Source organism: Bombyx mandarina, chromosome 25, assembly GCF_030267445.1.
Source record: "Bombyx mandarina strain Sakado chromosome 25, ASM3026744v2".
Classification (NCBI taxonomy): Eukaryota; Metazoa; Arthropoda; class Insecta; order Lepidoptera; family Bombycidae; genus Bombyx; species Bombyx mandarina.
The window spans coordinates 714,350-739,348 of record NC_143231.1 but is presented as its reverse complement, the minus strand read 5'-3'; the positions used below and the strand labels follow the sequence as shown (position 1 = coordinate 739,348).

At 39.8% G+C, this 24,999-nt stretch overlaps 1 protein-coding gene across 5 annotated transcripts in view; it reads left to right on the top strand.

Moving 5' to 3' along the window:
• Nucleotides 1-24,999, top strand: part of atl (atlastin GTPase) — a 32,295-nt gene that overhangs the window by 3,909 nt on the left and 3,387 nt on the right. For 3 of the 5 annotated variants that reach the window (XM_028181666.2, XM_089738423.1, XM_028181667.2), the window contains 7 exons: nt 18,154-18,374; nt 19,318-19,467; nt 20,680-20,835; nt 21,699-21,848; nt 22,478-22,616; nt 23,271-23,455; nt 23,989-24,210. In XM_028181666.2, the coding sequence (XP_028037467.1) occupies nt 18,154-18,374; nt 19,318-19,467; nt 20,680-20,835; nt 21,699-21,848; nt 22,478-22,616; nt 23,271-23,455; nt 23,989-24,210 (1,223 nt within the window). Of the gene's footprint in view, nt 1-11,801; nt 11,850-18,153; nt 18,375-19,317; nt 19,468-20,679; nt 20,836-21,698; nt 21,849-22,477; nt 22,617-23,270; nt 23,456-23,988; nt 24,211-24,999 lie in introns of all 5 variants that reach the window. The other 2 variants (XM_028181664.2, XM_028181665.2) reach the window with 1 other exon arrangement.

Genomic DNA, 24,999 nt, shown 5'->3' with positions numbered 1-24,999 from the left:
GAGTTGAACCGACTAAAACCCCCTGTTGCTCAACAACCAGCATCCAAACCTCGCATGAGACAGAACTCATAAAAAGGCAAAGGGGGAAAGTATGTATGTATTTACTACGGTAATTAGTCCAAAGACACCAACCACAGCGGCGCGGCCCGGCCTCTCATTTATATACATATAGAAAAATGTGTAACGCGTTGTAGACGTAGACGTAAACATTTTTTTGTTTGTTGTATAATCTCAGAGTACTGAAGATGTAACTTGTACTAAATAAATAAAAAAAAGACATTAAAAAACCGATACAATTTGTACAAAGCGAACAGCACTGTTCTTCCATGAACTGTCGCTCTGTAAGAAACAAGTAGGTACGTGCCTGTCGATATTTTCCATATTTTATTTATTTATAATGTTAAATATATTTCTAATATCCATATCTTCTATCTTCTCTTCTATATACATAGATAAAAATGAATTGCTGTTCGTTAGTCTCGCTAAAACTCAAGAACGGCTGGACCGATTTGGTTAATTTTGGTCTTGAATTATTTGTGGAAGTCCAGAGAAGGTTTAAAAGGTAAATAAATATGAAAATGCTCGGAATTAAATAAAAATAACAATTTTGTTTTTCCGTTGATGTGTATGTACCCCGTCGGACGGATTCTTTTGTGTGTTTAATTTATTTTATACAAAAGTTTAGGTCTTTTATTTATCGATTGAGGCACTACGAAGTCTGCCGGGTCAGCTAGTATTAAATATATTTCTAAAATAATTAATATTTATATCATTAGGTACAGACGCCACGCGTTCTGCCGTTTAGATTGATTTACATTCATATTGTTTCAGTACATTACGTTATCGTTCAATAACCAGAACAAAGCAGGTGTTCTGTAGCTTTTATTATTTATCGGGCACAAATAATTATCGGTAATAATTTATTGATGCATTTGCCCGCGTTGAACTAATTTATCATATAGCTAAGTATATTATATTAATAAATTTAATTGTCGTATTTGTACCTAAGCATTTTATGTTTTCGGTATCAAATTAAATATTACAAATTTATTTCTCATAATCATCTTTCTCGATTCTTGATATTAAGTCGGGGTTCGTCACTCGACGATTAAACGTCTTCTTTGATTGTAACTGGAAGATACTCTCGCTCCTTGGCTAAGAATAAGAATACCAGGCCGGGATCTCAATTGTTTTTTTTTTTTTTTTTTTTCCTACCTATGCTGATAGCCTTGAGAGGCTATTTCAGCGTACCCTAGCTTGTGTAGGTGAGCTCGCGGGGCTCAAACCGGAGAATTGCTAACACCGCCCTAGCAAGAGCAGTGCTTCGCAGAATCTACCACCGGATCGGAAGCGCGACCCACTGAGAAGATCCGGCGAGAAACTCAGTGGGCTGTGTCTGTGGGTTAATTTGCTCGTCGAGCCCTTCGTCGCAAGCGACGGGTTCGACGAGGACGGTGATCGATGCTTGTATTGCCTAAAAGCACCGTTAATGGATCAGGAGGATCCGTGATGACGTGCTTTGGGCGAAGTCGACGGTTTACCAATCGGTCTACAGGATCGGATATGTAGTTTCCGGCGGCCACGACAAGAGGGTTCTCATGTCGTGCCGTCTTCTCGAAGTGGCGCAGCGATGCCGAATGCAGATACTTACTGACAGGGTCGAGCTCCAGGTCATCGTGGAGGTCCACGTTCCTCTGGAACCATGGTGCTCCGACGGCTATCCTGCAGAATCGGGATTGATCTCAATTCTATTGAAATAAAAATATGTGAAAGTTTTTTTTTAAGAAATCTCATTCTCTCTCGTGCTAATTCGTATAGACGTATTTATATTTGTTTCTTTTAGGTCTTCTCTTCTTTCTCGTTCTCTTTGTTTCAACTCTTGCGGGCTTACAGCAAGACTAGGCATTTTTGTTAAATGCCACATGTATCACGTACTGTAACGTGAAATGTTATTCGATGTGCTGTAAAAATAGTTAGAAATGTACGTGCTTTGAGAATAAATAGATACGCACGTTTTGTTACAAAAAAAATATACGTAAAGACTGCGTAATTTCAATCCAATTGTCAAAGATGCGTTGGTACTTTGAGATCACGGTGTTAAAGCTGCAAGTGTTTTTAGTGCGAGTACTTTAACGTTCTCGATAGCGTAAACGTTAACTCAAATTTTTATGCAGTTGGAACAGTGCCCCTAGCGGCAAACATAGACAAACGTTCCAACTCCATACAAATTTCTGTTAACTTTTACGCGATCGAGAACGTTAAAAAACTCGCCCTAAGCACACAGATCTCATGCTTCACCCACATTCACATGGTTATTTGAACCCAGACACGTTTCCCATTGAGCGCTTATGTTTCGATCTGATACCTTCGATTCCTATTTGAGCAGGGCGTGTTACGAAATCGCATGAGTCGGTACTAGAATCTATTGCCTGTTTCTGCCGCAAAACCGACTGTTTACTACCTGATACCAAGATAGGTTATTATAAGATACCTAAAATTTCGAACTCTCGTGTCTTACGTGAGTAGGTCATTAATAGTACTGTAGAAATAGTATTTCAATAAATTTATAATTAATTCGTAAAACTGCTTAATATCGCTATCTAGGTCATTTTTTTGCGAACATCTTACAATACCGTCACCGTCGCCGTCGTGTTCAAACGAATATAGAACGTAAGGTGTCCATGTACTTTTGTAGCCGCCTGTACGTTGTGGTATCCAAGTAAATATTTAATTAATAACGCTTTTTCTATAAAGTCAATCTTGCGAAAGATATTTGAAGCTACATGCCATTATTGCGTCAGGTGTGTCTTAGCAATGAAATAGTGAACAGAAAACAATGCGCTGCGAAAAACTGATGCTTTATTGATACGTCGAAAAAAAATTTCCATTAGTAGAACAGATCAATGAAAACTAAATATAAATAAATAAGGAAGTTGTTTCGTGTTAGACAGAGAGCGCGCTATGGTGAATATTGACGTCACTGCTCACGTGCGCCATACAAATTCTATAACAATCGTTTTATTTGATAGGGAAAAAGCATTCACTTATCTTACTGGTGGCAGGACCTTTAGTGAGTCCGCGCGGGTGGGTACCACCGCCCTGCCTATTTCTGCCGTGAAGCAGTAATGCGTTTCGGTCTGAAGGGTAGGGCAGCCATTGTAACTATACTGAGATCTTAGAACTTATATCTCAACGTGGGTGGCGCATTTACGTTTTAGATGACCATGGGCTCCAGTAACCACTTAACACCAGGTGGGCTATGAGCTCGTCCACCCATCTAAGCAATAAAAAAAAAACTTGAGAGTGGTTACCTATCTCAGAAGAAGAAGTCGTTTTCAATTATATCTTAGACAGATATTGATTTTAACTAGTATAATAAGACACCAATCTTCTATCGTGTACTAGAACTTGCAAAATCGATCGTTTTGTTTTATACACAACGAATTTAGTCATCAAACATTGGTAATACGAGAAATATTTATTAGAACATTGCACGAAAATTTGGTGAGCTTCCAAGTATTCAGGTTATTGACATGAACAGCTCATATTTGGGAGGTGGCCAGGGTCCGTGGGATATGCAACGCTCGATCGCTTGTCTAAGTGAAATATTGTGAGAAAGTCAACAGTAATCCGTCAACGTCATGTAAGGTCGCCCTGGGATCTAACACTATTTCGTCGTCTAATCTGGTCAGACAAAGATTCCGCGCAAAGTAACTCGCAAATCCTTACGAATGCCCATATTGACGGTCTTAGGAATATAATATTGTTAATATAACTGGCAATAATGCGATGAAATCCTGTCAGACTATACAGAAATGTAAAATAATAGATGCCAACTTTACTGGTGGTAGGACCTCTTGTGAATCCGCACGGGTAGGTACCACCACCCGCCTATTTTGCCGTGAAGCAGTAATGTGTTTCGGTTTGATGGGTGGGGCAGCCGTTGTAACTATACTTCAGACTTAGAACTTATATCTGAAGGTGGGTAGCGCATTTGCGTTGTAGATGTCTATGGGCTCCAGTAACCACTTAACACCAGGCAGGCTGTGAGCTCGTCCACTTATCTAAGCAATAAAAAAAAACCTAATGTCTTAGTGTGGGCCATTTAGTCCTCGTAATTTTACTTCCCTCTTGGTCAGTCTAAAAGCCAAACCACTTAAAGTAGATTATACTGTTAAACCCACTTAAGAACGAAGGGTCAAAGATCAGTGTTAACGGACTAAACCGGCGCCGGCCCATTGTCCGAGCTGTATTAAAGATCATAGAGACATCTGTATGTTCGGCACAAAAATAAACAGCTGAATCGCGCCTAACATAAATACAGGATTTGCAGAATAATCTAGGTTTTGCGATATAGGTTGGGTTGTCGGTATACAAACGATAATATCTGTATACTGAACCAATCTAAAAATTCTTAGATAGGCACTGAAAGAGATGCCATTAGCTTATCGTTTTCGAATAAATACAGTGATGTTGTAGTTCAGTTCAGTAGGGAGTGCTCTGAGGAATTGTTTGAGATGATTCCATAATCTCCGCCCGCCACCGGAGTAGAGATCGTCCATATTACCGGGAGCCACTGCGTTCATCCACTGTGCGTTTCCAGAGATATTTTTTGCCACCTACCATCTGGCTTTAGAATGAGTTCCCCTCCACGGTGTTTCTCAAACACTATGACATGTCTTTCTTCAAGCGAGGCTTATGGAGAGTACTTATCGGTAGGCAGCGGCTTGGTTCTGCCTCTGGCATTGCTGAAGTCCATGGACGACGGTAACTCGACTCGTCCGCCTACAAGGGCAATAAAAAAAAAACAAGACATGCGTTGCGTTGTTGTGAGTTGAAATATCTCGTAATCGCGCCCTTGTGAGTTTGACGCTGCTGACACGACAACAAAACCTCGTAGACATCTTGGTTCGGTTAATCGTCACTTCATTGAGTTTAATGATGTCTTTGTTAATTCGTGACATTCTCACAGCCATTCGTGTAAAACAATTCCATAAATACAGCCCACTGATTTTCTCGCCGGATCTTCGCAATGGGTCGCGATTCCGATCCGGTGATAGGTTCTGCGAAGCACTTCTTTCTAGGGCTAGTGTTAGCAAATTCTCTCAGGTTGAGCCCGTGAGCTTATTTACCCGTCCGGGCGTAGTTACAATAGCCTCCTAGGCTACCAGCGATTAGTTTGAGGAAAAACAATACATACAATCAAAAAGAAGCACCAAAAACCACCTTGTACGAATGTGCAAAGGACAAACATTCATTTTTATTTCGATACTAGCTGTACCCGTCCGCTTCGCTAGGCATTTAAAATTAACATTATTATTTCTCACCCCCACAAAGATTCTCATCATTAACGCCCCCGCAACTGGTGTAGGGAGTCCAACACTCATATAAATATTAGCCTATCCATTAAGTACATGTATTTTCTACATGAATACCAAGTTTCAAGTCAATCAGATGTATGGTTCAGTAGTTATAATGGAACGTCCGTAAAAACCACTGTAGATTTTTAAATTAGTATAGATATCATATCAATATAGAAATTGTTTTAATCTATCGTCTATTTTGTTAAAAGTTCGTGCTTAGAATACACGATAGTATGTATTTAAAAAACGCAAGACTAAATTTGGGTAATTTCATAATGTTAACTTATGTAAGTGCATCTACTTTTATAATTTACAATTTCTATAATAATTAAGTACGTACGTACGTCGCTTACGCAACAGCAAACATTATAATAGGGGTTAAAGTATGAAATTGCCGTTTTATTGTAAGAGGTACTTTGAATTGACATAGAACCTTCATGGCTTGAGATTTATTGAGTGAAACTTTTTTGAAATGGTGGTACCTATGTGGCTCTTCTCTTAAAAAATGTGCAACATTCGATTATCGACTTTCAGTTGTTATTTTATTTTTATTCAGCTGAGACAAGAAAGATGGGTACTTCGAAAATTCGAGTAATTTTTAAATACTGGTTCCGACGCGGAACTAAAGCTGCAGAAACAGCTCGCAATATCAATGTTGCGTTTGGAGAGGGGACTTCTAATGAACGCACCGGGCGTTTTTGGTTTAAACGCTTTCGTGATGGAAATTTTGATTTAACGAACGAACCACGTGGAAGACTGCCCACAAATGTAAATAACAATGAATTGAAAGAGATGGTGAAAGCCGATCCGAGCCAAACCACCCAGGACATAGCGGCATGGTTTAACGTTACCTTACCAACAATATAGACTAATTTGCGTCAAATCAATAAAATAAAACAAAAAATGAAAATGGGTGCCTCATGATTTGACTGATCTGCAGAAAGAAACGCGTGTTGAAACTTGTGTTGCCTTGTTGAATCGATACAAAAATGAAGGAATATTGGATCGAATTGTGACATGTGATGAAAAGGGGATTCTTTACGGTAACCGTAAGCGAAAACTGCAATGGCTGACTCCAGGTCAAACGCCACAACAATGTCCTAAAGCAAATCTTACCAATAAAAAGGTAATGGTAACTGTTTGTTGGTCTCAGCATGGTGCTATTTACTATAGCTTTCTCGGATATGATCAAGCAATAACGAGAGATGTTTACTGTGCCGAACTCCGAACAATAATAGCAAAACTTGCAGCGAAACAGACCCGACTCATGAATCGATCTTCACCATTGTTGCTCCATGATAACACGATACCTCATACAGCACGAGAAACCGTTTTAACTCTACAGGAACTACAGTTAGAAACCATTCGCCACCCTCCGTATTCGCCAGACCTTGCTCCAACGGACTACCATTTTTTTCCTGATTTGAAGAATTTTCTACGTGATAAAGTTTTCTTCCCAGGAGGCAGTACAAAATGCTTTCACACAGTTTATAGAATCTAGATCACCAGGGTTCTATCGCAAAGATAATAATAATAATGATAGATAATAATGGTAGATATTTTGATTAAATAAATATGTTAAATGAAAAAAAAAACGAATTGCAACTTTTCAGTACAAATCGGCAATTTCATACTTAAACCCCTAATATATTAATTACAGTGAATATTTGCCAGCATACAGTAGTAGGACTGGTCTAAACATTACCCATAAGTAAAATGTCTACATTGAACTGCCTATTAATTTAATCAAAGACTAGCCGTATATTCCAACAGATTACTTTTCGAATTGCCAAACGATAATAACGACCATTAATACTTGTGGTTTCAACAAGAATTCAATCCGACCACACGCGCTAATGTAACCACACATCGTGCCATCAATAAACATAAAACTTGTTTATAGAAAGGTGTTTTTGCATCGCACACGTATGTACCTACGTAGGCACGGCGGCTGACGTTGGATCTGACGACGTCACGACCGGTCGGCAACTGAAGATTTTGTATTTGTAACTTATGTCTCCTCCTCCGTGCGTCGTTTTCCTCATTATTGAGGGTCGTGACTCCCCTGCTACATTAGTTTCTCCCGTACGATTTCCCTCCATCTGCTGCGATCCTTAGCTTGATGAAGGGCATTGTGGAAGTGGATGTTTAGAGAAGATCGTACTTGGTCCGACCACCTCGTGGGACTGCGTCCTCTGGGACGTTTGCCTACCTTTCCTGTCTTACTAACTCTTGTTTTACTTGTCTAACTTATGTCTACCCGAGCTTATTTTCGATCAGCTTGTGTGGATGTCCTGTTCGCTGAAACCACACTAATATTTTAGGAGAAAATCGATCTGGAACCTTTGAATATAAAATATACGAAGTAATCCGCTGAAAAAATTCATACTATATCTGTCCGGGATCCTATTAAATATAGTAGAGTGACCTTTTACCATTGGACCACCAGTAATCGGGCATGTGGCTCCAGAGCTCATTTCTACGTCTCCTTATACTGCTAATAGTCGAATCAATTCTTTTTTTTTTTTTTCATTTGTTAGTATATGAGTTCCAATTGAGTAAATGGCCGGTCCCATCCTTCAAACTTCGACTGCTATGCGGCAGATATAGGTAGAATACTTGTATCTACCCGTACACGCACACAATACGACCCATCAACCTGATATCCGATTTTTCCTACTGAAGGAAATTAAGAACGGTGGACTATATTTAGGTCTCATATTTTAATGAAGCCTCGGAGCACTGATACGCGTGTATATTTTATGACGGTTCAGGGGGAAGAGAGGGACGGGGAACAATTGTGTTACCAACTTAAAAATTATTAAATTTTAATACATAACACGTTGGATATAAATTCCAACACCTACCTATTCGCTGGGAGATAAAGAGCTATTCCAGCTACGCCCGGGTAGGTGAGCTCACGGACTAAACCTGAGAGAATTTGCTAACAATATCCCTAACAATCTTGTTTTACTGGTGGTACGACCTCTTGTGAGTCCGCTCGGTTAGGTACCACCACCCCGCCTATTTCTGCCGTGAAGCAGTAATGCGTTTCGGTTTGAAGGGTAGGACAGCCGTTGTAACTATACTGATTACTGAGATCTTAGAACTTATATCTCAAGGTCGGTGGGCGCTTTTACGTTGTAGATGTCTGTGGGCTCCAGTAACCGCTTAACACCAGGTGGGCTGTGAGCTCGTCCGCCCATATAAGCAATAAACAAAAAATTAAAAAAACAAGGGCTATGCAAAATCGCGACCTACTGAGAAGATCCGATGAGAAACTCAGTGGGTCGAAGCATTATACCGTGGGCTACTGTAAACGAAGAACTCTTAAGTAGACTTTTGCTTGATTGTAACTCGTAAGATTGCACGCCCCCAAGACATTGACTACTAATAGTTTTTCGTAAACCAAAAAATTTAGAAATTGATGGGATAAAGGCAAAACAATTTTTAATGTATGTGACATTATTCCGTACTATACGCTTCGTTTTTAATGTATTCTGCCGACTCTGCCACCGGTGAAAGTTCTTCACGTACTTATTCGGGTTTACGTAATTGAATTAGGTTAATTATCACATTACTTTTGCCGTTTCTTGTGTATTGATTTAGAAACAATTAATGGACGGAACTTTAAACTTAAAAAATTGAACGTGCAAGTTTCCGTTATCAGTAAACTCATTAGTCACATTTGTAATTGAATCTTTGTCTATGGCCGTAACTAGCAGTTTTGAACCAAGTCTCGAATGAATCATATTTGTTCATATTTGTGTTTTAGACAGACACAGTGTTTGAAAGATATTTTGTTTTCAAATTTATTTTAAGCAGCTATATTTGGGAACGTCTAAAAAAATGGTTTGGAATATCAATTTAAAAATGCACGCGGCACTGACGCCCTTCTAACTGTCTTTAGTTCGTGTTAGTGTTGTCTCTTTTTTTTTAATACGTAGATAGTACAGTATTAGTATTAAGCGGTAGGCAGCGGCTTGGCTCTGCCCCTGGCATTGCGTCCTGTCCATGGGCGACAGTAACCACTCACCATCAGGTGGTCCATATGCTCGTCTGCCTACAAGGGCAATAAACTAAAAAAAAAAGATAGTTGATCGAGTTCAGCTGGAGTAAAACGGTCACCGAGTCCATAGACATGAGGTCCAAGTTTCACTTTTGTTGCGTCACGACTGTCCCGTCGATCATACCGCAACGCACTATTGCTTTTTGGCAAAAATAGACAGAATGGTGATACCTATCAGTGCAGGCTTACAGTACACTCTTGCAGTAGTAGATGAAGATTGGCGATCGCAGCACGCTATCCGCTTAGAGGACGCTGCTGTCCAAAAAATAGAATGGTGATAACAGCATAGAAAGTCTAGGCCGGTATAGCTTTGTTCCCTTTGAATTGTCCCACTTTAAATTAGCTTAAACACCAGCGATGACGTATTGCCTAAAAATTGTACCACATTTTAGGTGTAATATTTCAACACAAAGAAAAAAAATCAAAGTATTTTACGAATGTCCTTTAGGCCTCGACTAGTTCAATGATCTATAATATTTCTAATGAAATTCTATTTAGATTTTTAATACCAATGAAAAAAAGAAACTATTTGATTTATTAATAAAAATAGTGATAATTTTAATGGGAGGGATGTACTTGATGGATCGACTTTCGTGGACGGCCGCTTACGAATTGTGAACTTCCATTTTTTTCTTTCACGCCAACGTAGACCCGCTCGTGTCTCCCGCGGACTCCTGCGAGTTCACCTGGACCACTTTGGAAACTAAGGGCATAATAGGGTGATAGGAAACTGTAAAACTAACAAGGATTTTTTTGTTGGTCTTTTTTTTAATTGCTAATATAGCTGGACGAGCTCGAGAACCACCTAGTGTTAAGTGGTCACCGGAGCCCATAGACATTAACAACGTTTACATCGCCAACTCACCTTGAAACATGAGTTCTAAGTCTCAGTTTTTATATTACAATGATTGCCCTACACTTCAAAAGGAAACGGATTACTGCTTCACGGCAGAAATAAGCGAGGTGGTGGTGCCTACCCTTGCGGGCTCACGAGACGCCATACCACCAGTAAGCCTTCTTATTATTGCACCTTTTTTTTTTTGCTCAGATGGGTGGTCGAGCTCACGGCCCACCTGGTGTTAAGTGGTTACTGGGGCTCATAGACATCTACATGGTAAATGCGCCACCCGCCTTGAGATAAGTTCTAAAGTCTCAGTATAGTTAAACGGCTGCCCCAACCTTCGAACCGAAACGCATTACTGCTTCACGGCTAAATAGGTGGTGGTACCTACCCGTGCGAACTCACAAGAGGTCCTAACACCAGTAAATAAAATAATTGTGTATAATTCTGCTATCAGTCTGAACGTATCGTCCTGGAGGGAGGCTGTAATTCGAATGAAAAGCTGTTTTTTTGTTGTTTGTAAAATCTTGTCACTGACATACGTTTTCTAATGTCTACTTAAAGACCGGTCTGTACAATTCATGGAAATATTATTAAGCAGTCTTCCGAATTCAAAGTTGATTTGGGAGATGTTGTACCTATATGAAAACAGGAAATTTGTGTATTTTGGTTTGTTTGTGAAATCTCCGTCCGCGCGATATTCGTAAAAAGGGGTACAAAGTTTTTGCTTCTCGTATTAATATATAGATTACGCTAAGGCGCACTGTAAGGGTCGTCTAATGTCATGTGGTCAGTGATCTCATATGTACATATTAAGTTCTCACAAATACAATGGGACTTTTTGGCGGGAACGCGAGGAGTGAAGTTGTATGATTTCTTTAATTTTGTCTATTTAGTGTTTCTTCAGGTTTAAATGTGTAGTTATGGTGGTTTATTAACTGTTTAATATCTGTGAAAGTGCACAAGTGTGGGAAAATGAAACAAAGCCGCTGGACGTAACTTCTCGGGATCCTCCAAAAAGTCCACTGAAAAAATCTTAGTAAATAATAAAACCACCATTTTACTGAGATTATATTACATCCCATATCATCTCATTTCATTTCAATAAGAATATAAATTAAAATGAGACATGACTTAAACGTCTTAGTTACCAGGTCATAAAATCCCTTAAAAAAAAACAAATACAATGTTGACATCGGTATTTGATATCTAGTTGCATGGATATGCCTTTTGACCGGTGTGCAACGGCTCAGCTGTGTTCCACACGTTTCTGAGGTCCACGAGCATCGGTGACCAGGTTCACAAGCATCAGTGACTCGCTAACAGGTGGGCCGTATGCTCGTCTGCCCATTGCGTGAAAAGGTCTTGATGAAAGTAATGCTGAAAGATTCCGTCACACTGATGTCGATCGTGTGTTAAAGACGGCCCTCCGCGATTGAAAGTTGTCTCATAAAACTTCACAGAGATGTGAACGTTGGTTTCGGAATGCCCGCTGAAAAAGTAATATGTTGAATTTTTGTGTTTGCAGGCCACGAGGTGGTCGGAAAGCTATGCTTGCGTCTGAATCGTAACGACAGTAAGTTCGTCGTTTTCGTATCTAGTTTTAACACTTTGAATTTCCCTAATGAATTTTTAAGCTATTGCATACCTTTTATCGAGGGCCTTGAGCGCGGCGACCGAATCATGAAATTCTGTAACGAAAAAAACCTAACACCCCTCAATCCGCCTGCCATGTAGCTCGCGTTCAACACATTCACACGTTGCGCTTGTGTAGTGTTTGTGAATAAGCGCGTGGCGTGACGTCACACTGCATGCGTATCATGAAAAGTCTGCCCATCTCTCTCTCGCGCGGTCTAGCTTATGAGTGTGAAGGGGACAGTTAATGTTTTGCTTTTATTAATGTTTAATATAGCGTGGTCTTGTTTTATTATTGTTTTAATATTAAATTATTGTTGTCTAATTATAATTGCATAAGTTGATAAAAAATGCTATGCAATAGCTTTACCGCGGCAGTTCCCGAGTGCCACACGTTTGTTTTTTGCTAATACATATTTATTTATGGTTTAATAAAAAACGAAGCTAAAAAAAAAGAAAACACAGTTTGTTTATTTACTAATGTTAGGGCGTATTGTGAGTTTCGGTGCGCACTACGGTACCGTAAGTTTCATGTAGTCGGTGTGGTGAAGCTCGATGGGGTTTAGTCGGTAGTCGGTTCTGCGGGGCAAGTGCCTCGCGCGCATTTTTCAAGGCGTAGTCTCCTGTGAGAAATTGGGAGAGGTCGAGGACCTCGGTCCTTCTCTTCTCCCCTTCTTCATCTTAGGCGCCGGACATAACCCGGTCTGTTACCTCAACTGGGTATCCGTAAATGGATTCCCCAGCGTTAAAAAAAAAGGTGTATTGTGAGACCAAACAACCCAGCCTAGTGAGTTTCTCGTCGGATCTTTTCAGTGGGTCGCGATTCCGATCCGGTTGTAGATTCTGCGGATGTCTCTCAGGATGAGTCTGAGCTCACCTATGCGTCCGGGCGTAGCTGGAATAGTCTCTTAGGCTCCGATCATCACTTGGTCGTGAGGTCCTTCACACGTCCATGCTATAAAAAATAATAGTTTAAAGAAACAAATAGTAAAGAAATGGAACATATATGCGTACAACGAAACAATATTCATAACCTCGATAGAGCCTCTAGTGTCTCTGGCATCCTAAAAAAAAACAGAACCGGGTCCTCGAATTTCCAACAGATCCAAAACGGACAAAAAATCCTTTGCAAAAACACGTTTAAGGCGAAGTAAAAAGTTTAAAACGCAACCGTGTACGGACACGATGAGCTCGACCTTGCATTGTATTCGCTGGTCGGAGACTGCTCGTTCGTATATCGAGGATATATTCCAGTGTGCTTAGTGCGAGTTCTTTAACGTTCTCGATAGCGTAAAAGTTAACGCAAATTTGTATGGAGTTGGCATGTTTACCTACGTTTGCCGCTAGGGGCGCTGTTTCACTCAGGTACCGATATAATATTACGCTAGCTGAAGGAATGCCAGTTTATCTAGTAGACGGGCCAATTGACAATAAATATAATTAAAACTAATCTTACGGACTAATATGGCGTTTGTATTTTCATTCTATTATTTACGATAAGCTCACGCCTCAACCAGTGTTAAGTGGTTACCGGAACCCATAGACATCTACAACGTAAATACCGCCACCCACGTTGAGATATAAGGTCTTAGGTCTTCGTTTTTACAATACAACGGCTGTCCTACCCCTCAAACCGAAATGCATTACTGCTTCACGACAGAAATAAGCGTGGTGGTGGTACTTACCCATGCGGATTAAAGACAACCTACCACCAGTAGATTCGAATATTTTACAGTTTACAGTTGCGGACGACTACGGTGTCCAATTGTTATATGATGAAATGTATTAGACAGTAGTTGACAAAATATACAAATATCCTAAATAATACAAGGAAAATAATAAACGCGAGCTTAAAGAATAAAAAGCAATTTGAATTAGTCCTACGATGGAAATATGTAATACTAAAATAATAAATAAACCCAGTGGTAAACAAATTTAATTGAACTCAGTGCTTCTCTTTGATAAAAGGTTTTTTACTGACGATTCAAGCCAAAAATAACCAATCATAAATATTAAGAATTGTTTGATTTTAATTCAATTGTTTTTCATTTCTGGGTCAAGATATAATTCAACTGTTGGTATCGCATGTCTGAAAACATTTCAAGGCTATTCCTACTACGAAAAGTCTGGCAGTTCAACCGACTTCAAAAAAGGAGAATGCTCTCTAATCGATTTTTTATTTTTTAATGTTTATTATACTTCAGACTTCCGTCATTTATAAACTGATTTGGAAAATTGTTTTTATTATTTAAAGAAATGTACTTTTATTTATTTATTTATGTACACACAGAAAAGAAGACAGTACAGAGTAACAGGAAAATTATGTACAAATTATGTACTTTGAAATGTTGTCAATAAATTCTAAAATTTCCGTAGTTTGATTTTTAAATCGAAATAATTGAAAGAATATCTAAGTAAACTTATAATTATTTAATCTATTTCAAAGAGATTTCTTAGTTACTCCTCATTGCGTCGTATTCTTCAATGTTGAGGGTCATAACCAGTCTCCTGTATCACTTTCTCCCGCACGATCTTTCTCCATCTGCTTCAGTCTCTGGCAGTCTTGCTTACTAGATAAGGCGTATTTCCCACATACCTATCCAGGAAATACTGTCATGCATTCCGGCTTCATGGGTGAGACAGTTTATTACCTTAGCAATCGTGCGTTTCATTGTGATGGATAGAATAAACAATATTTTAAATCGACTACGAAACCAAACCTTATTATCCGAAGCGGATGGCAGGTTTTACTTTGGGCTCCGGCTTCGGCACCACGGGCAGTTAGATTCCAAAACAAATTAATATACCTACACTAAAAACAATAATCATCGAAATCGGTTGGCTTGATATTGAGTTATTGAGTTATTCATCTATTTGTCGCGCACGTACTTAATGCAAATTTAAGACTTATATGGTTCTAATGGATACCATTATCAGAACTGAACTAAATTAAAATAGGGCCACACGGGAAGCGTCAGCTTTCTAATAAAAAAGAATCCTCAAAATCGATTCATGCAGTTATGAGGTAACAAACATAAAAAAAAAACCATATAGTCGAATTGAGAACATTCTCAGTTTTTGAAGTCGGTTAAAAAAAGAACACTTCGAATATCTATTTTATCTTATTTCAGATATTCTTGATTTTTTTTTTATCTTACTGTCGATTGTTTGAAGCCGGTTTATCGGATGACGTGTGAAGGCCGATCGGGCCGTGTCACACGCCACGCTTTCACTGCCCTCCACGGTCATACGTGAAATGCGCGAACAATGGCTGTAGAATTCACAATAGTAAAATAAAACACTCTTACGGTATTTATTTATTTGGGAAACGCACTAAAAATAACCCAAGCCAAAACGCTAGCAAAATAAATGATACTTCAACGATAACAACACAATATTGAGACTTGTGGAGAGTACTTAATGATGGGCAGCGGCTTGACTCTGCCTCTGGCATTGCTGAAGTCCATGGGCGATGTAACCACTCACCAACAGGTGGGCCGTATGCTCGTTTGCGTATTAAAAATATTAACATTACATAACATTTTGCATCGGCGGGTTTTTATTTCAATAAACAGCAATCTAAAGCAAAGTCAGCCGATGAACGCCCCTCGTCAAAGGAGATCATTGACCCCGCGTACCCGATATTGTATTACATTGCAGTGCATATACATAAACATACTTTTCCGCCAATTTTTTTTAGTTAACTTGCCTTCTACAATAGCTAATTTTACCACCTATCATCAGTTCACGGCAATAGGTTCCTTACAGCTACTTTAATTATAATGTACTTGCCTACACGTGCTGCTGAGGCTGATCTACTTACGTTCTGTCTTCTGAACCTATCGGTCGATTATTTGCACGTGTCATTGTGATTCAAATTCAAATTTATTAAAAAAATGGCACACAAAAACTAGAATATGAGTTCAAATAAATTTTAACTATTAATCTAGGAGACCCTTATTTTAAACAATATTATCGTTCTTCAAACAGATAACGCGCGACACGTTCCATATGTCGATGTCCACAAATGATGAGGTCAGTTCGTTGATCTCATGAATTATTATACATTGTTACCATTCATTGTTTATAATTCGTATTGCCACCGAAAGTACATTGTTTGAAGACAATCAATGCTTTAACGAATGCTACAACTAGGGTCCTAGTTTTCGGATTGGAATAGGACTCTGCAGCAAACGTGGCCAAGGTGCTGACGTATTGGTTCTAAGCACCTGACCGCCAATACTCGAAAGTTGAAGTGTTGTAGAAGTTGAATTTAGTAAGAAAATAAGAGTGGAGAAGTAATAAAAAGCTCAGGTTTACATTACAGTGTCTGGATCGATTAATCGTCAGACACAGTCCTTGTTGTATCTCAGAACGTGTTATTTCTACCACCAGTTTCAAATAATGCCACATTACTAAAGAGGACGGGGGATACGAACCTCACAGCCTAGTCGTGGTTATTTATTACCTATTATGTGATATTTTTAATGCAAATTAAAAAAACAAATAGCAAATAGTTTTACAAATATGTAGCAATAATTAAATGAAACAGATTTGGACCAAACACCTTATTCTCGAATCTGTTATTATTAACATTATCTGAAACATTATGGTTTATTCCGTAATGGTACCTTAAATCTTCCTTGATCTTGCTGCGAAGGCGCACACAAAGCCTCCTATTGTTTCAAAAAGCACGACCCACTGAATTACTCTTCAAACATTATCTGTGACAATTAAAATAAAATGAAGTGACACTCGTATTTTAAAATGGGATATCGAAATCCCGATTTTAAACATTAATGAATAAGTTAAAAAATACGCAACGAAATTGTCGAAATATGATGACTTAATCAGATGATGGCACATGGTAAATTTAACTCTACAATAGTCGTAAAGCTCAGCGTTCCGTTCGGAAAAGTTGCCTTGTCTCATAGGACTTTAGAATTGACCACAAGTAATCAAGGTGATCCCTCTCTGAACTTTTGTAAAGTTTTAAAACCAAAAGGCCCCATCTGGTGATCTGCCCAAGTGATAATAAAGAACAACAACGGATGTGCCTTAATTGAAAATTCTAAATGCATGCCATTTTAGACACAGTAGGGTAGTTGAGTGTCCTTATGTTCGGACGCAATTTCTATTTCCTTCATGCAATTTTCACCGCCGGTCATGTAAACAGGTTAAAAATTAGTTTATGCAAGGGTTCAGTGACCTCAAGAATCGCGGAGGTATATTTGCGGATCCACGAAATACGAACTAAGTAAATTGACAAGTATTTGTGATGCGTAAAAATTATGAACTTTCTAAATTAAATTTTTTTCAATGGAATTGCTTTTTTTAAATATGCATGCGGGTCACCTGGTGGTGAATGCTTATGGTCTCATAATGCCAGGGGCACATCTAAGCCGCTGACTACAAATTAATATTAATATAACATTTCGTATAAATATTAAATTAATATTTTAAAGTCGTCTTGGCCTAAAGGATAAGACGTCCGGTGCATTCGTATCAAGCGATGCAACGGTGTTCGAATCCCGCAGGCGGGTACCAATTTTTGTAATGTACTTAACAAATTTCGTACTTAACAAATGTTCACGATTGACTTCCACGGTGAAGGAATGACATCGTGTAATAAAAATCAAACCCGCAAAATTATAATTTTAGTAATTATTGGTGGTAGGACCTCTTGTGAGTCCGCACGGATAGGTACCACCACCCTGTCTATTTCTGCCGTGAAGCAGTAATGGGTGTCGGTTTGAAGGGTGGGGCAGCCGTTGTAACTATACTGAGACCTTAGAACTTGTATCTCAAGGTGGGTGGCGCATTTACGTGAGCTCGTCTACCCATCTAAGCAATAAACAAAGCCGCATTCATTGAATATGCAATTTCGAAAAGGGCACATGTCGCATATTTTGTCAAATATGTTTTTTCATACACATGTAGTTTTGACGCTTACTTACACCCATTTTATAATAATTCCAGTAATTTTCAATTGCTAATTAACACTAAAATTTAAAATATTTAAATTTTAGTGTTAATTAGCAATTTTTTAGAAAATAATCAGTTTATTTCATATCCTGAACATTTTATATTTTCAGAGATGTGCCCTTTTCAAAATTGCGTATTCAATTAAGAGAGTAACTAATTGCTCTTCGGCTTCAAGGCTTGTTTAAATTTGGACCCAAGACGCTGAAGTTGTAACTCGAGATCATATTTTTAAACTCACTTTGATGTTTCCGCTCCAACAGTGACAGAGAAGCCGGCGCCGGCACCGCGTGGGCCGCACGGTGTCCAGGTCGTCGACACCGGCCCTGACCATACGTTCACCCTGGACGAGGAGGCCCTCAAGTCTCTGCTCCTGAAAGAAGATATCAGAGACAGAGCCGTGGTCGTTATATCAGTTGCCGGAGCCTTCAGGAAAGGAAAGTCCTTCTTATTGGACTTCTTCCTGAGATATATGCACTATAAGGTTTGTTTGTTTTTATCATCTAAATATGATGATGCAGCAGAGAGGAGCGGTTTACTGGTGATAGGACCTCTTATGAGTCCGCGCGGGTAGGCACCACCGCCCTGCCTATTTCTGCCGTGAAGCAGTAATGCGTTTCGGTTTGAAGGGTGGGGCAGCCCTTGTAACTACTTGAGACTTGACAAACACAAGGACAAACACTTAAAACCAGGTGAGCTGTGAGCTCGTTCACCCATCTAAGCAATAAAAAAAAAAGATTAGGTATACCTTTAATCCATCGATGTCGAAGCTTAGGAAGACCTACCTTGCGGGATACGATACACAATAAGTGGTCTCACATACTACGTATTGCGCTCAGTAATATCTAGATATGTCTTTTTTTTTTATTGCTTAGATGTATGGACGAACTCATAGCCCACCTGGTGTTAAGTGGTTACTGTAGCCCACAGACATCCACAACGTAAATGCGCCACCCACCTTGAGATATCAGTTCTATGGTCTCAGTATAGTTACAACGGCTGCCCCACCCTTCAAACCGAAACGCATTACTGCTTCACGGCAGAAGTAGGCAGGGTGGTGGTACCTACCCGTGCGGACTCTCAAGAGGTTCTACCACCAGTATTAGTCTCCTTAATTCTGCAAGTGAACACCACGAGATGAGGTGATCAAACGTTTTTACCTTTTAACAGCGGTTATGGAACCTCCACGTTAATTAAAAGTCAAAGCGTGACGTCATAAGTCATTAATTAATACGTTCTGTGTATACCAAAAAGATAAAATACTGATGAGTTCAACGTTTCGGACCATATTAGATTTGCTTCAGGGCTTGTAATAGGCCAATAATAAAAGATCGATCAATAAATCTTCGTGGGTCCGTTAATTTCGATAGGGGGCAGTTTGAGGTTTTTTCGAGTGTGTCCCCGTCATTAAAGACTACTTTCTTCAGTACGGCGCAGGCGGCGGCGGGAGCGAGTGGCTCGGTAGCGAAGAGGACCCCCTCCAAGGCTTCAGCTGGCGAGGGGGCTCCGAGAGGGACACGACCGGCATACTCATGTGGTCCGAGATATTCAAAGCGACGCTCGATGATGGTGAAAAGGTAACTATACATTACATCTTAGAATTAGGATAATGCTTATCGAGGATCACCGTCAGTAATATTGTTACGCGCTGGGGTTGCGGATAAATAAAATTATACCAAAGTAAAACTTAAAACTGTATTCAACACTTAGAACGCTTAAACACTTCACAAACACTTTAAAACACTCAACAAACACTTAAAACTCTCAATTCACTTGTTCCGCTTCGCTTCAGGTGATCCGTTCGCTGTTTCGCATCGAGTACTTCCGATTACTGATTGACTGCGTGCCATCCCTACAACGCTTTTATAGCCGATACCTCATCCCTAGAATTATCGAGAATATTCCACACTTCTCTAGTCGTAGTTTCCGCTATCTGTCAATAGATGGCGTTATGCTTCTCGAGCGTACTAGGTGCTTCTAGTTCCTTCGATATTCGTTCGACTATTCGGCGATAGATGGCGTTACTCTACGGGCGTAACAATATAAATGTCTATACCCCTTTAGCGGAATAAAAGCTTATTTAATATTAGATATTATAATAATATTATATATTTTTAGAACAACTGTATGTTATGTATGGCCCGCGCTTAGTCTCATAATTAGGATCTATTGAGTGAAAGGCACATACGTGTCAGGAAGGCACAGACCACGAGTCTGATATTCAATACATTAACGAAAAATGTTGTTTTTCTCCACCTTATCACACTAAATGGGGTCAGCACAGCGATTTTTTCTATTCCATTCTCTTCTATCAGCAGTCATCTCAACACTGACTCGTCTCTCTCGTATCTCTCTATATAGTCATTCACACACTCCACCATGTCTTCTTCGGTCGACCTCTTCCCCCTCTACCTTGCACTACCATTTCCATACATCTCCTAGTCACATGCATCTTCTCTCTACGCATCACATGTCCATACCACGCTAACCGTCCGCTCTTTAATTTGTTAATTACCGGGGCTTCTTTCACACTTCCTCTGATATCCTCATTCATACATTCCGAAAAATAATAATACAATATTTGCTATGTCTATGTGCTATTACTATGATTCTCATGTTGTATTTGTTATTTTAACTGTTCTACACACACTCATCACTTTTAATTATTATTCTCAGAATCCTCTCGCAGGTCTGCTGGAAGAGATTTCTTAAAGAAATAAGCAGTGCCTTTGTGCATAATTTTCCTATTACTCTGTACTATAAATAAATAAAAATAATTTGATTTTCAGGTAGCGATAATATTGTTAGACACGCAAGGCGCCTTCGACAGTGAATCCACGGTGCGAGACTGCGCGACCGTGTTCGCTCTGTCCACGATGCTGTCGTCCGTTCAGATATACAACCTCTCGCAAAACATCCAGGAGGACGACCTCCAGCACCTGCAAGTACGTAGCGTCACCTGTAGTTGCGACGCCATCTTGTGACGTCATCCCTTGTCTATGCCCCGTCGTCCCCTGTCTATGCCCGTCACTGCTTGCGTTTTAATTGTGTTATAGGATCCTTTATGCTCGGAACTTACCCAATTAGTAAGGAAACATAATGTCTTCAAGTTTACGTATCGTGATGTATGCAACACATTCCTCATGCATGTTCATCCCCTTCATTTTACAGTCAGAATACTATCTTAATCGATTTTCGCGTCATCTACTGCTCTGGGATGATATAATTCCAGGAATGTAAAGTCTACCTGTACTAGCTTATTCAGGTGAAAGAACAAACAAATATTAATTTTCGATGGTTTCCTACTAGTACTGATGGTAGGACTTCTTGTGAGTCCGCGCGGGTGGGTAGGTACCACCACCCTGCCTATTTCTGACGTGAAGCAGTAATGCGTTTCGGCTTGAAGGGCGGAGCAGCCGTTGTAAATTATAACTATACTGAGACCTTAGAACTTATATCTCAAGGTGGGTGGCGCAATTTACGTTGTAGATGTCTATGGGCTCCAGTAACCACTTAACACCAGGTGAGCTGTGAGCTCGTTCACCCATATAAGCAATAAAAAACAATAAAAAAAGTACTAACGGTAGGCAGCGGCTTGGCTCTTCCCTGGCATGGCTGAAATCCACGGGTGACGGTAACCACTCACCATCAGGTGGGCCGAACGCTCGTCTGCCTACAAGTGCAATAAAATTCGGTGCCGCTGTAGGCAATCATCCAGAATGTATCCATCTTAAAATGAACATTAGACTCTTAGGCCATTAGAATATGAACTTTGTGTACACGTAACAAGAACGATATTCCTGTACAGTTGTTCACAGAGTACGGTCGGCTGGCGCTCGAGGACGGGGGCCGGACTCCCTTCCAGCGGCTGCAGTTCCTCGTGCGCGACTGGAGCTTCCCCTACGAAGCGCCCTACGGAGCGGACGGCGGCATGCAGATACTGTCAAGAAGATTAAAGGTATTTCTTAAACACACGTATATAGCACTATTTTAATTAACCAATAGAAAAATTAGACGTTAACTGCGGAAGATGATTAGAGAAATAGAGAGTATAGTTAAAAACAAAAATATTCTACTTGTTTTAAATTCAAAAAATTTAACTCAAACCATATCGAACCATACGAATAGTCAAACAAAACAGTTTAGTGCCATTTTCTCAATAAGAAAAAAGAGGAAATGTGATACATCAAATAAATATTGAGGCGTCCGTGAAAATTAGTGTCTAAAATACAACCGCTACTGAATTTTATTTTTTCTATATTTTTTTAGGAAATCTAATTATTACGATTAAAAAAACTTATCATATCATAAAATATACTTGTAGAAATTATGGGTCAATAAAAGTCCTCTCAAAATATGTCCATTTTTTTCGGCGATTATTTTTGTCTTAGTAAAGAACAATTGATCATATGATTTTAAGAAAAACCTAATTATTTCTGTCTACAGGTAGACTATTTTTTTCAACTGTAAATCTAAACTTGTAATATACAACACAACACAACTATTATGTGTTATGTTTCATACTTAAAAAATATTTGTGCTTAAATATTGTAACCCAAGGCTCAACGTGTCTCTTTGAGTATCCAGGTATCAGACAAACAGCATCCGGAGCTGCAGTCCCTCCGCAAGCACATAACGGCGTGCTTCTCGGAGCTGGCCTGCTTCCTCATGCCGCACCCGGGACTCAAGGTGGCCACCAACCCACAGTTTGACGGCAGACTTGCAGGTGAGCTACAGAGTCATCGTCATTCCCCTGCCCTTCTCCCAGTCACCTGGGGGTCAATGCAACATGTTTTCTTCTTCCATACTCCTCTATCATATACCGTTTCTTCGCTCACTCCCTTTTTATACATAACGTCTTTCACGCAATCCATCCATTGTTTCTTAGGTATTTCTCTAAAGCCTTCTATATTCCTAGTTAAAACTCTCTTATCAACCTGTTAACGATACAACGTCGCGTCATATATTGATGGCTGTGATTGGCCAACGATGACGTCATATCGCACGGACCAATAACAAATCAGGAAACGTAATGGTGGCACCAATTGTCAAAATTAAAAAAAAATATTACACGAAGAAAAAAGATGGACGCGCATGTCAATTCTATATTAAATAATTAAATAGTTAGCGCATTTATTCATCTTCCTGGCCACTTTAAGATATCTATAAGAAATAAACGCAACACAACCCAATTGTCATTTCGTCTCATCACATGTCCATACCATCTCAAACACGCACTTCTCAGCCTCTCTGTCACAGGTGCCACTTTCAGACTTCCTCTAACATATTCATTCCGTATTCTATCCATTCTTGTTACTCCACACATCCATCGCAAAATTCGCATCATTGACATGATGATATATAATATTAATAATTACAGATATCGAATCGGAGTTCAAACGCTCCCTCCAGCAGTTCGTGCCGATGCTGCTGGCTCCCGAGAACCTGGTGCCGAAGCTCATCAACGGTCAGAAGGTCAAGGCCAAGGACCTGGTCCAGTACTTCAAGTCGTACATGAACATCTACAAGGGCAACGAGCTGCCCGAGCCCAAGAGCATGCTTGTGGTCAGTTACTCAGATGTGCTTTTGTCTAAATACTGTCACTATCTCGTTTTAACATCTAGACGTACAAAATAGACCAGGATTCTTGTGATAGGTTTTTTTAAAGGGATTTTATGACCTGGTAACTAAGTCATGTCTTATTATAATTTATATTCTTAATTTTATGAAAAATGATAAAATGGAGTGAAATGAAATGAATATGATTAATTTGAGACCGTAATCAACTAGGATAAAATTAAATGACATGAGATGATATGGGATGAAATATAATCTCAGTAAAATGGTGGTCATTTACTGAGATTTTTTCAGTGGACTTTTTGGAGGATCCCGAGAAGTTATGTCGAGCAGCTTTGTTTCATTTTCACACATTTGTGCACTTTCACAGATATTAAACAGTTAATAAATCACCGTTAGTTATTACACATTTAAACCTGAAGAAACACTAAATAGACAAAATAAAACAAATGACACAACTTCACTCCTCGCTTTCCCGCCAAAAAGTCCCTTGTGATAAGTTAATGGTGATCTCTCCACAGGCGACAGCGGAAGCCAACAACTTGACAGCTGTGGCCGAGGCCAAGGAGGTGTACACGCGGCTCATGGAGGAGGTGTGCGGGGGTGGGCGGCCCTACTTGCACGCCGACCTGCTGCTGACGGAGCACCAGCGCGTGCGGGACAAGGCCATGTACGCCTTCAACGCCAAGCGGAAGATGGGCGGCCGGGACTTCAGCCAGGCCTACTTCGACCAACTGGCGCAGGTCTAGACATTTATTTAGTTCAAATGACCCACGTCTAACGACAGCGTGCGCACAATCAGTAACAGAACAGTATTTACTGGTAGTAGGACCTCTTGTGAGTCCGCGCGGGTAGGTACCATCGCCCTGCCTATTTCTGCCGTGAAGCAGTAATGCGTTTCGGTTTGAAGGGTGGGGCAGCCGTTGTAACTATACTGAGACCTTAGAACTTATATCTCAAGGTGGGTGGCGCATTTTCGTTGTAGATGTCTATGGGCTCCAGTAACTATTTAACACCAGGTGGGTTGTGAGCTTGTTCACACATCTAAGCAATAGATAAAAAGAACTGTATTTAAAAACCTTAGCTGCTATACTCCTGTGACCTCTCGAACCCAAGTTAATGAATATGAACTAGATGGCGTCGATGGCCGTGTTTGCCACACGCGTAAGTGGGTGAGGGGCGCATAAATACAATTATTTTTTACTTAACCACCACTTCACTGTGCTCTCAAAACCTTCACGGCGTAATCAACTAAATTATATTGAAAGACGAGGTCAGAGCTTGATAAGTCTAATGTTTTATTCGGCGAAGGGGGAGGGAGGGGGTCGTGCGTGCGCAGAACACACGCCAACTGTACGTTCCAGTACATGTATAAATACAAAGTCTTCATGATTCGAACTTTGAGGAAACAACTCGTTGTAAAAAGAATATTTAAAAAATAATAATATAATATTTAAAAATATATATATTATATTTAAAAAAAAAAGACATGCCCGCTGAGTTTCTTGCCAGTTCTTCTCAGGACGGAGGCT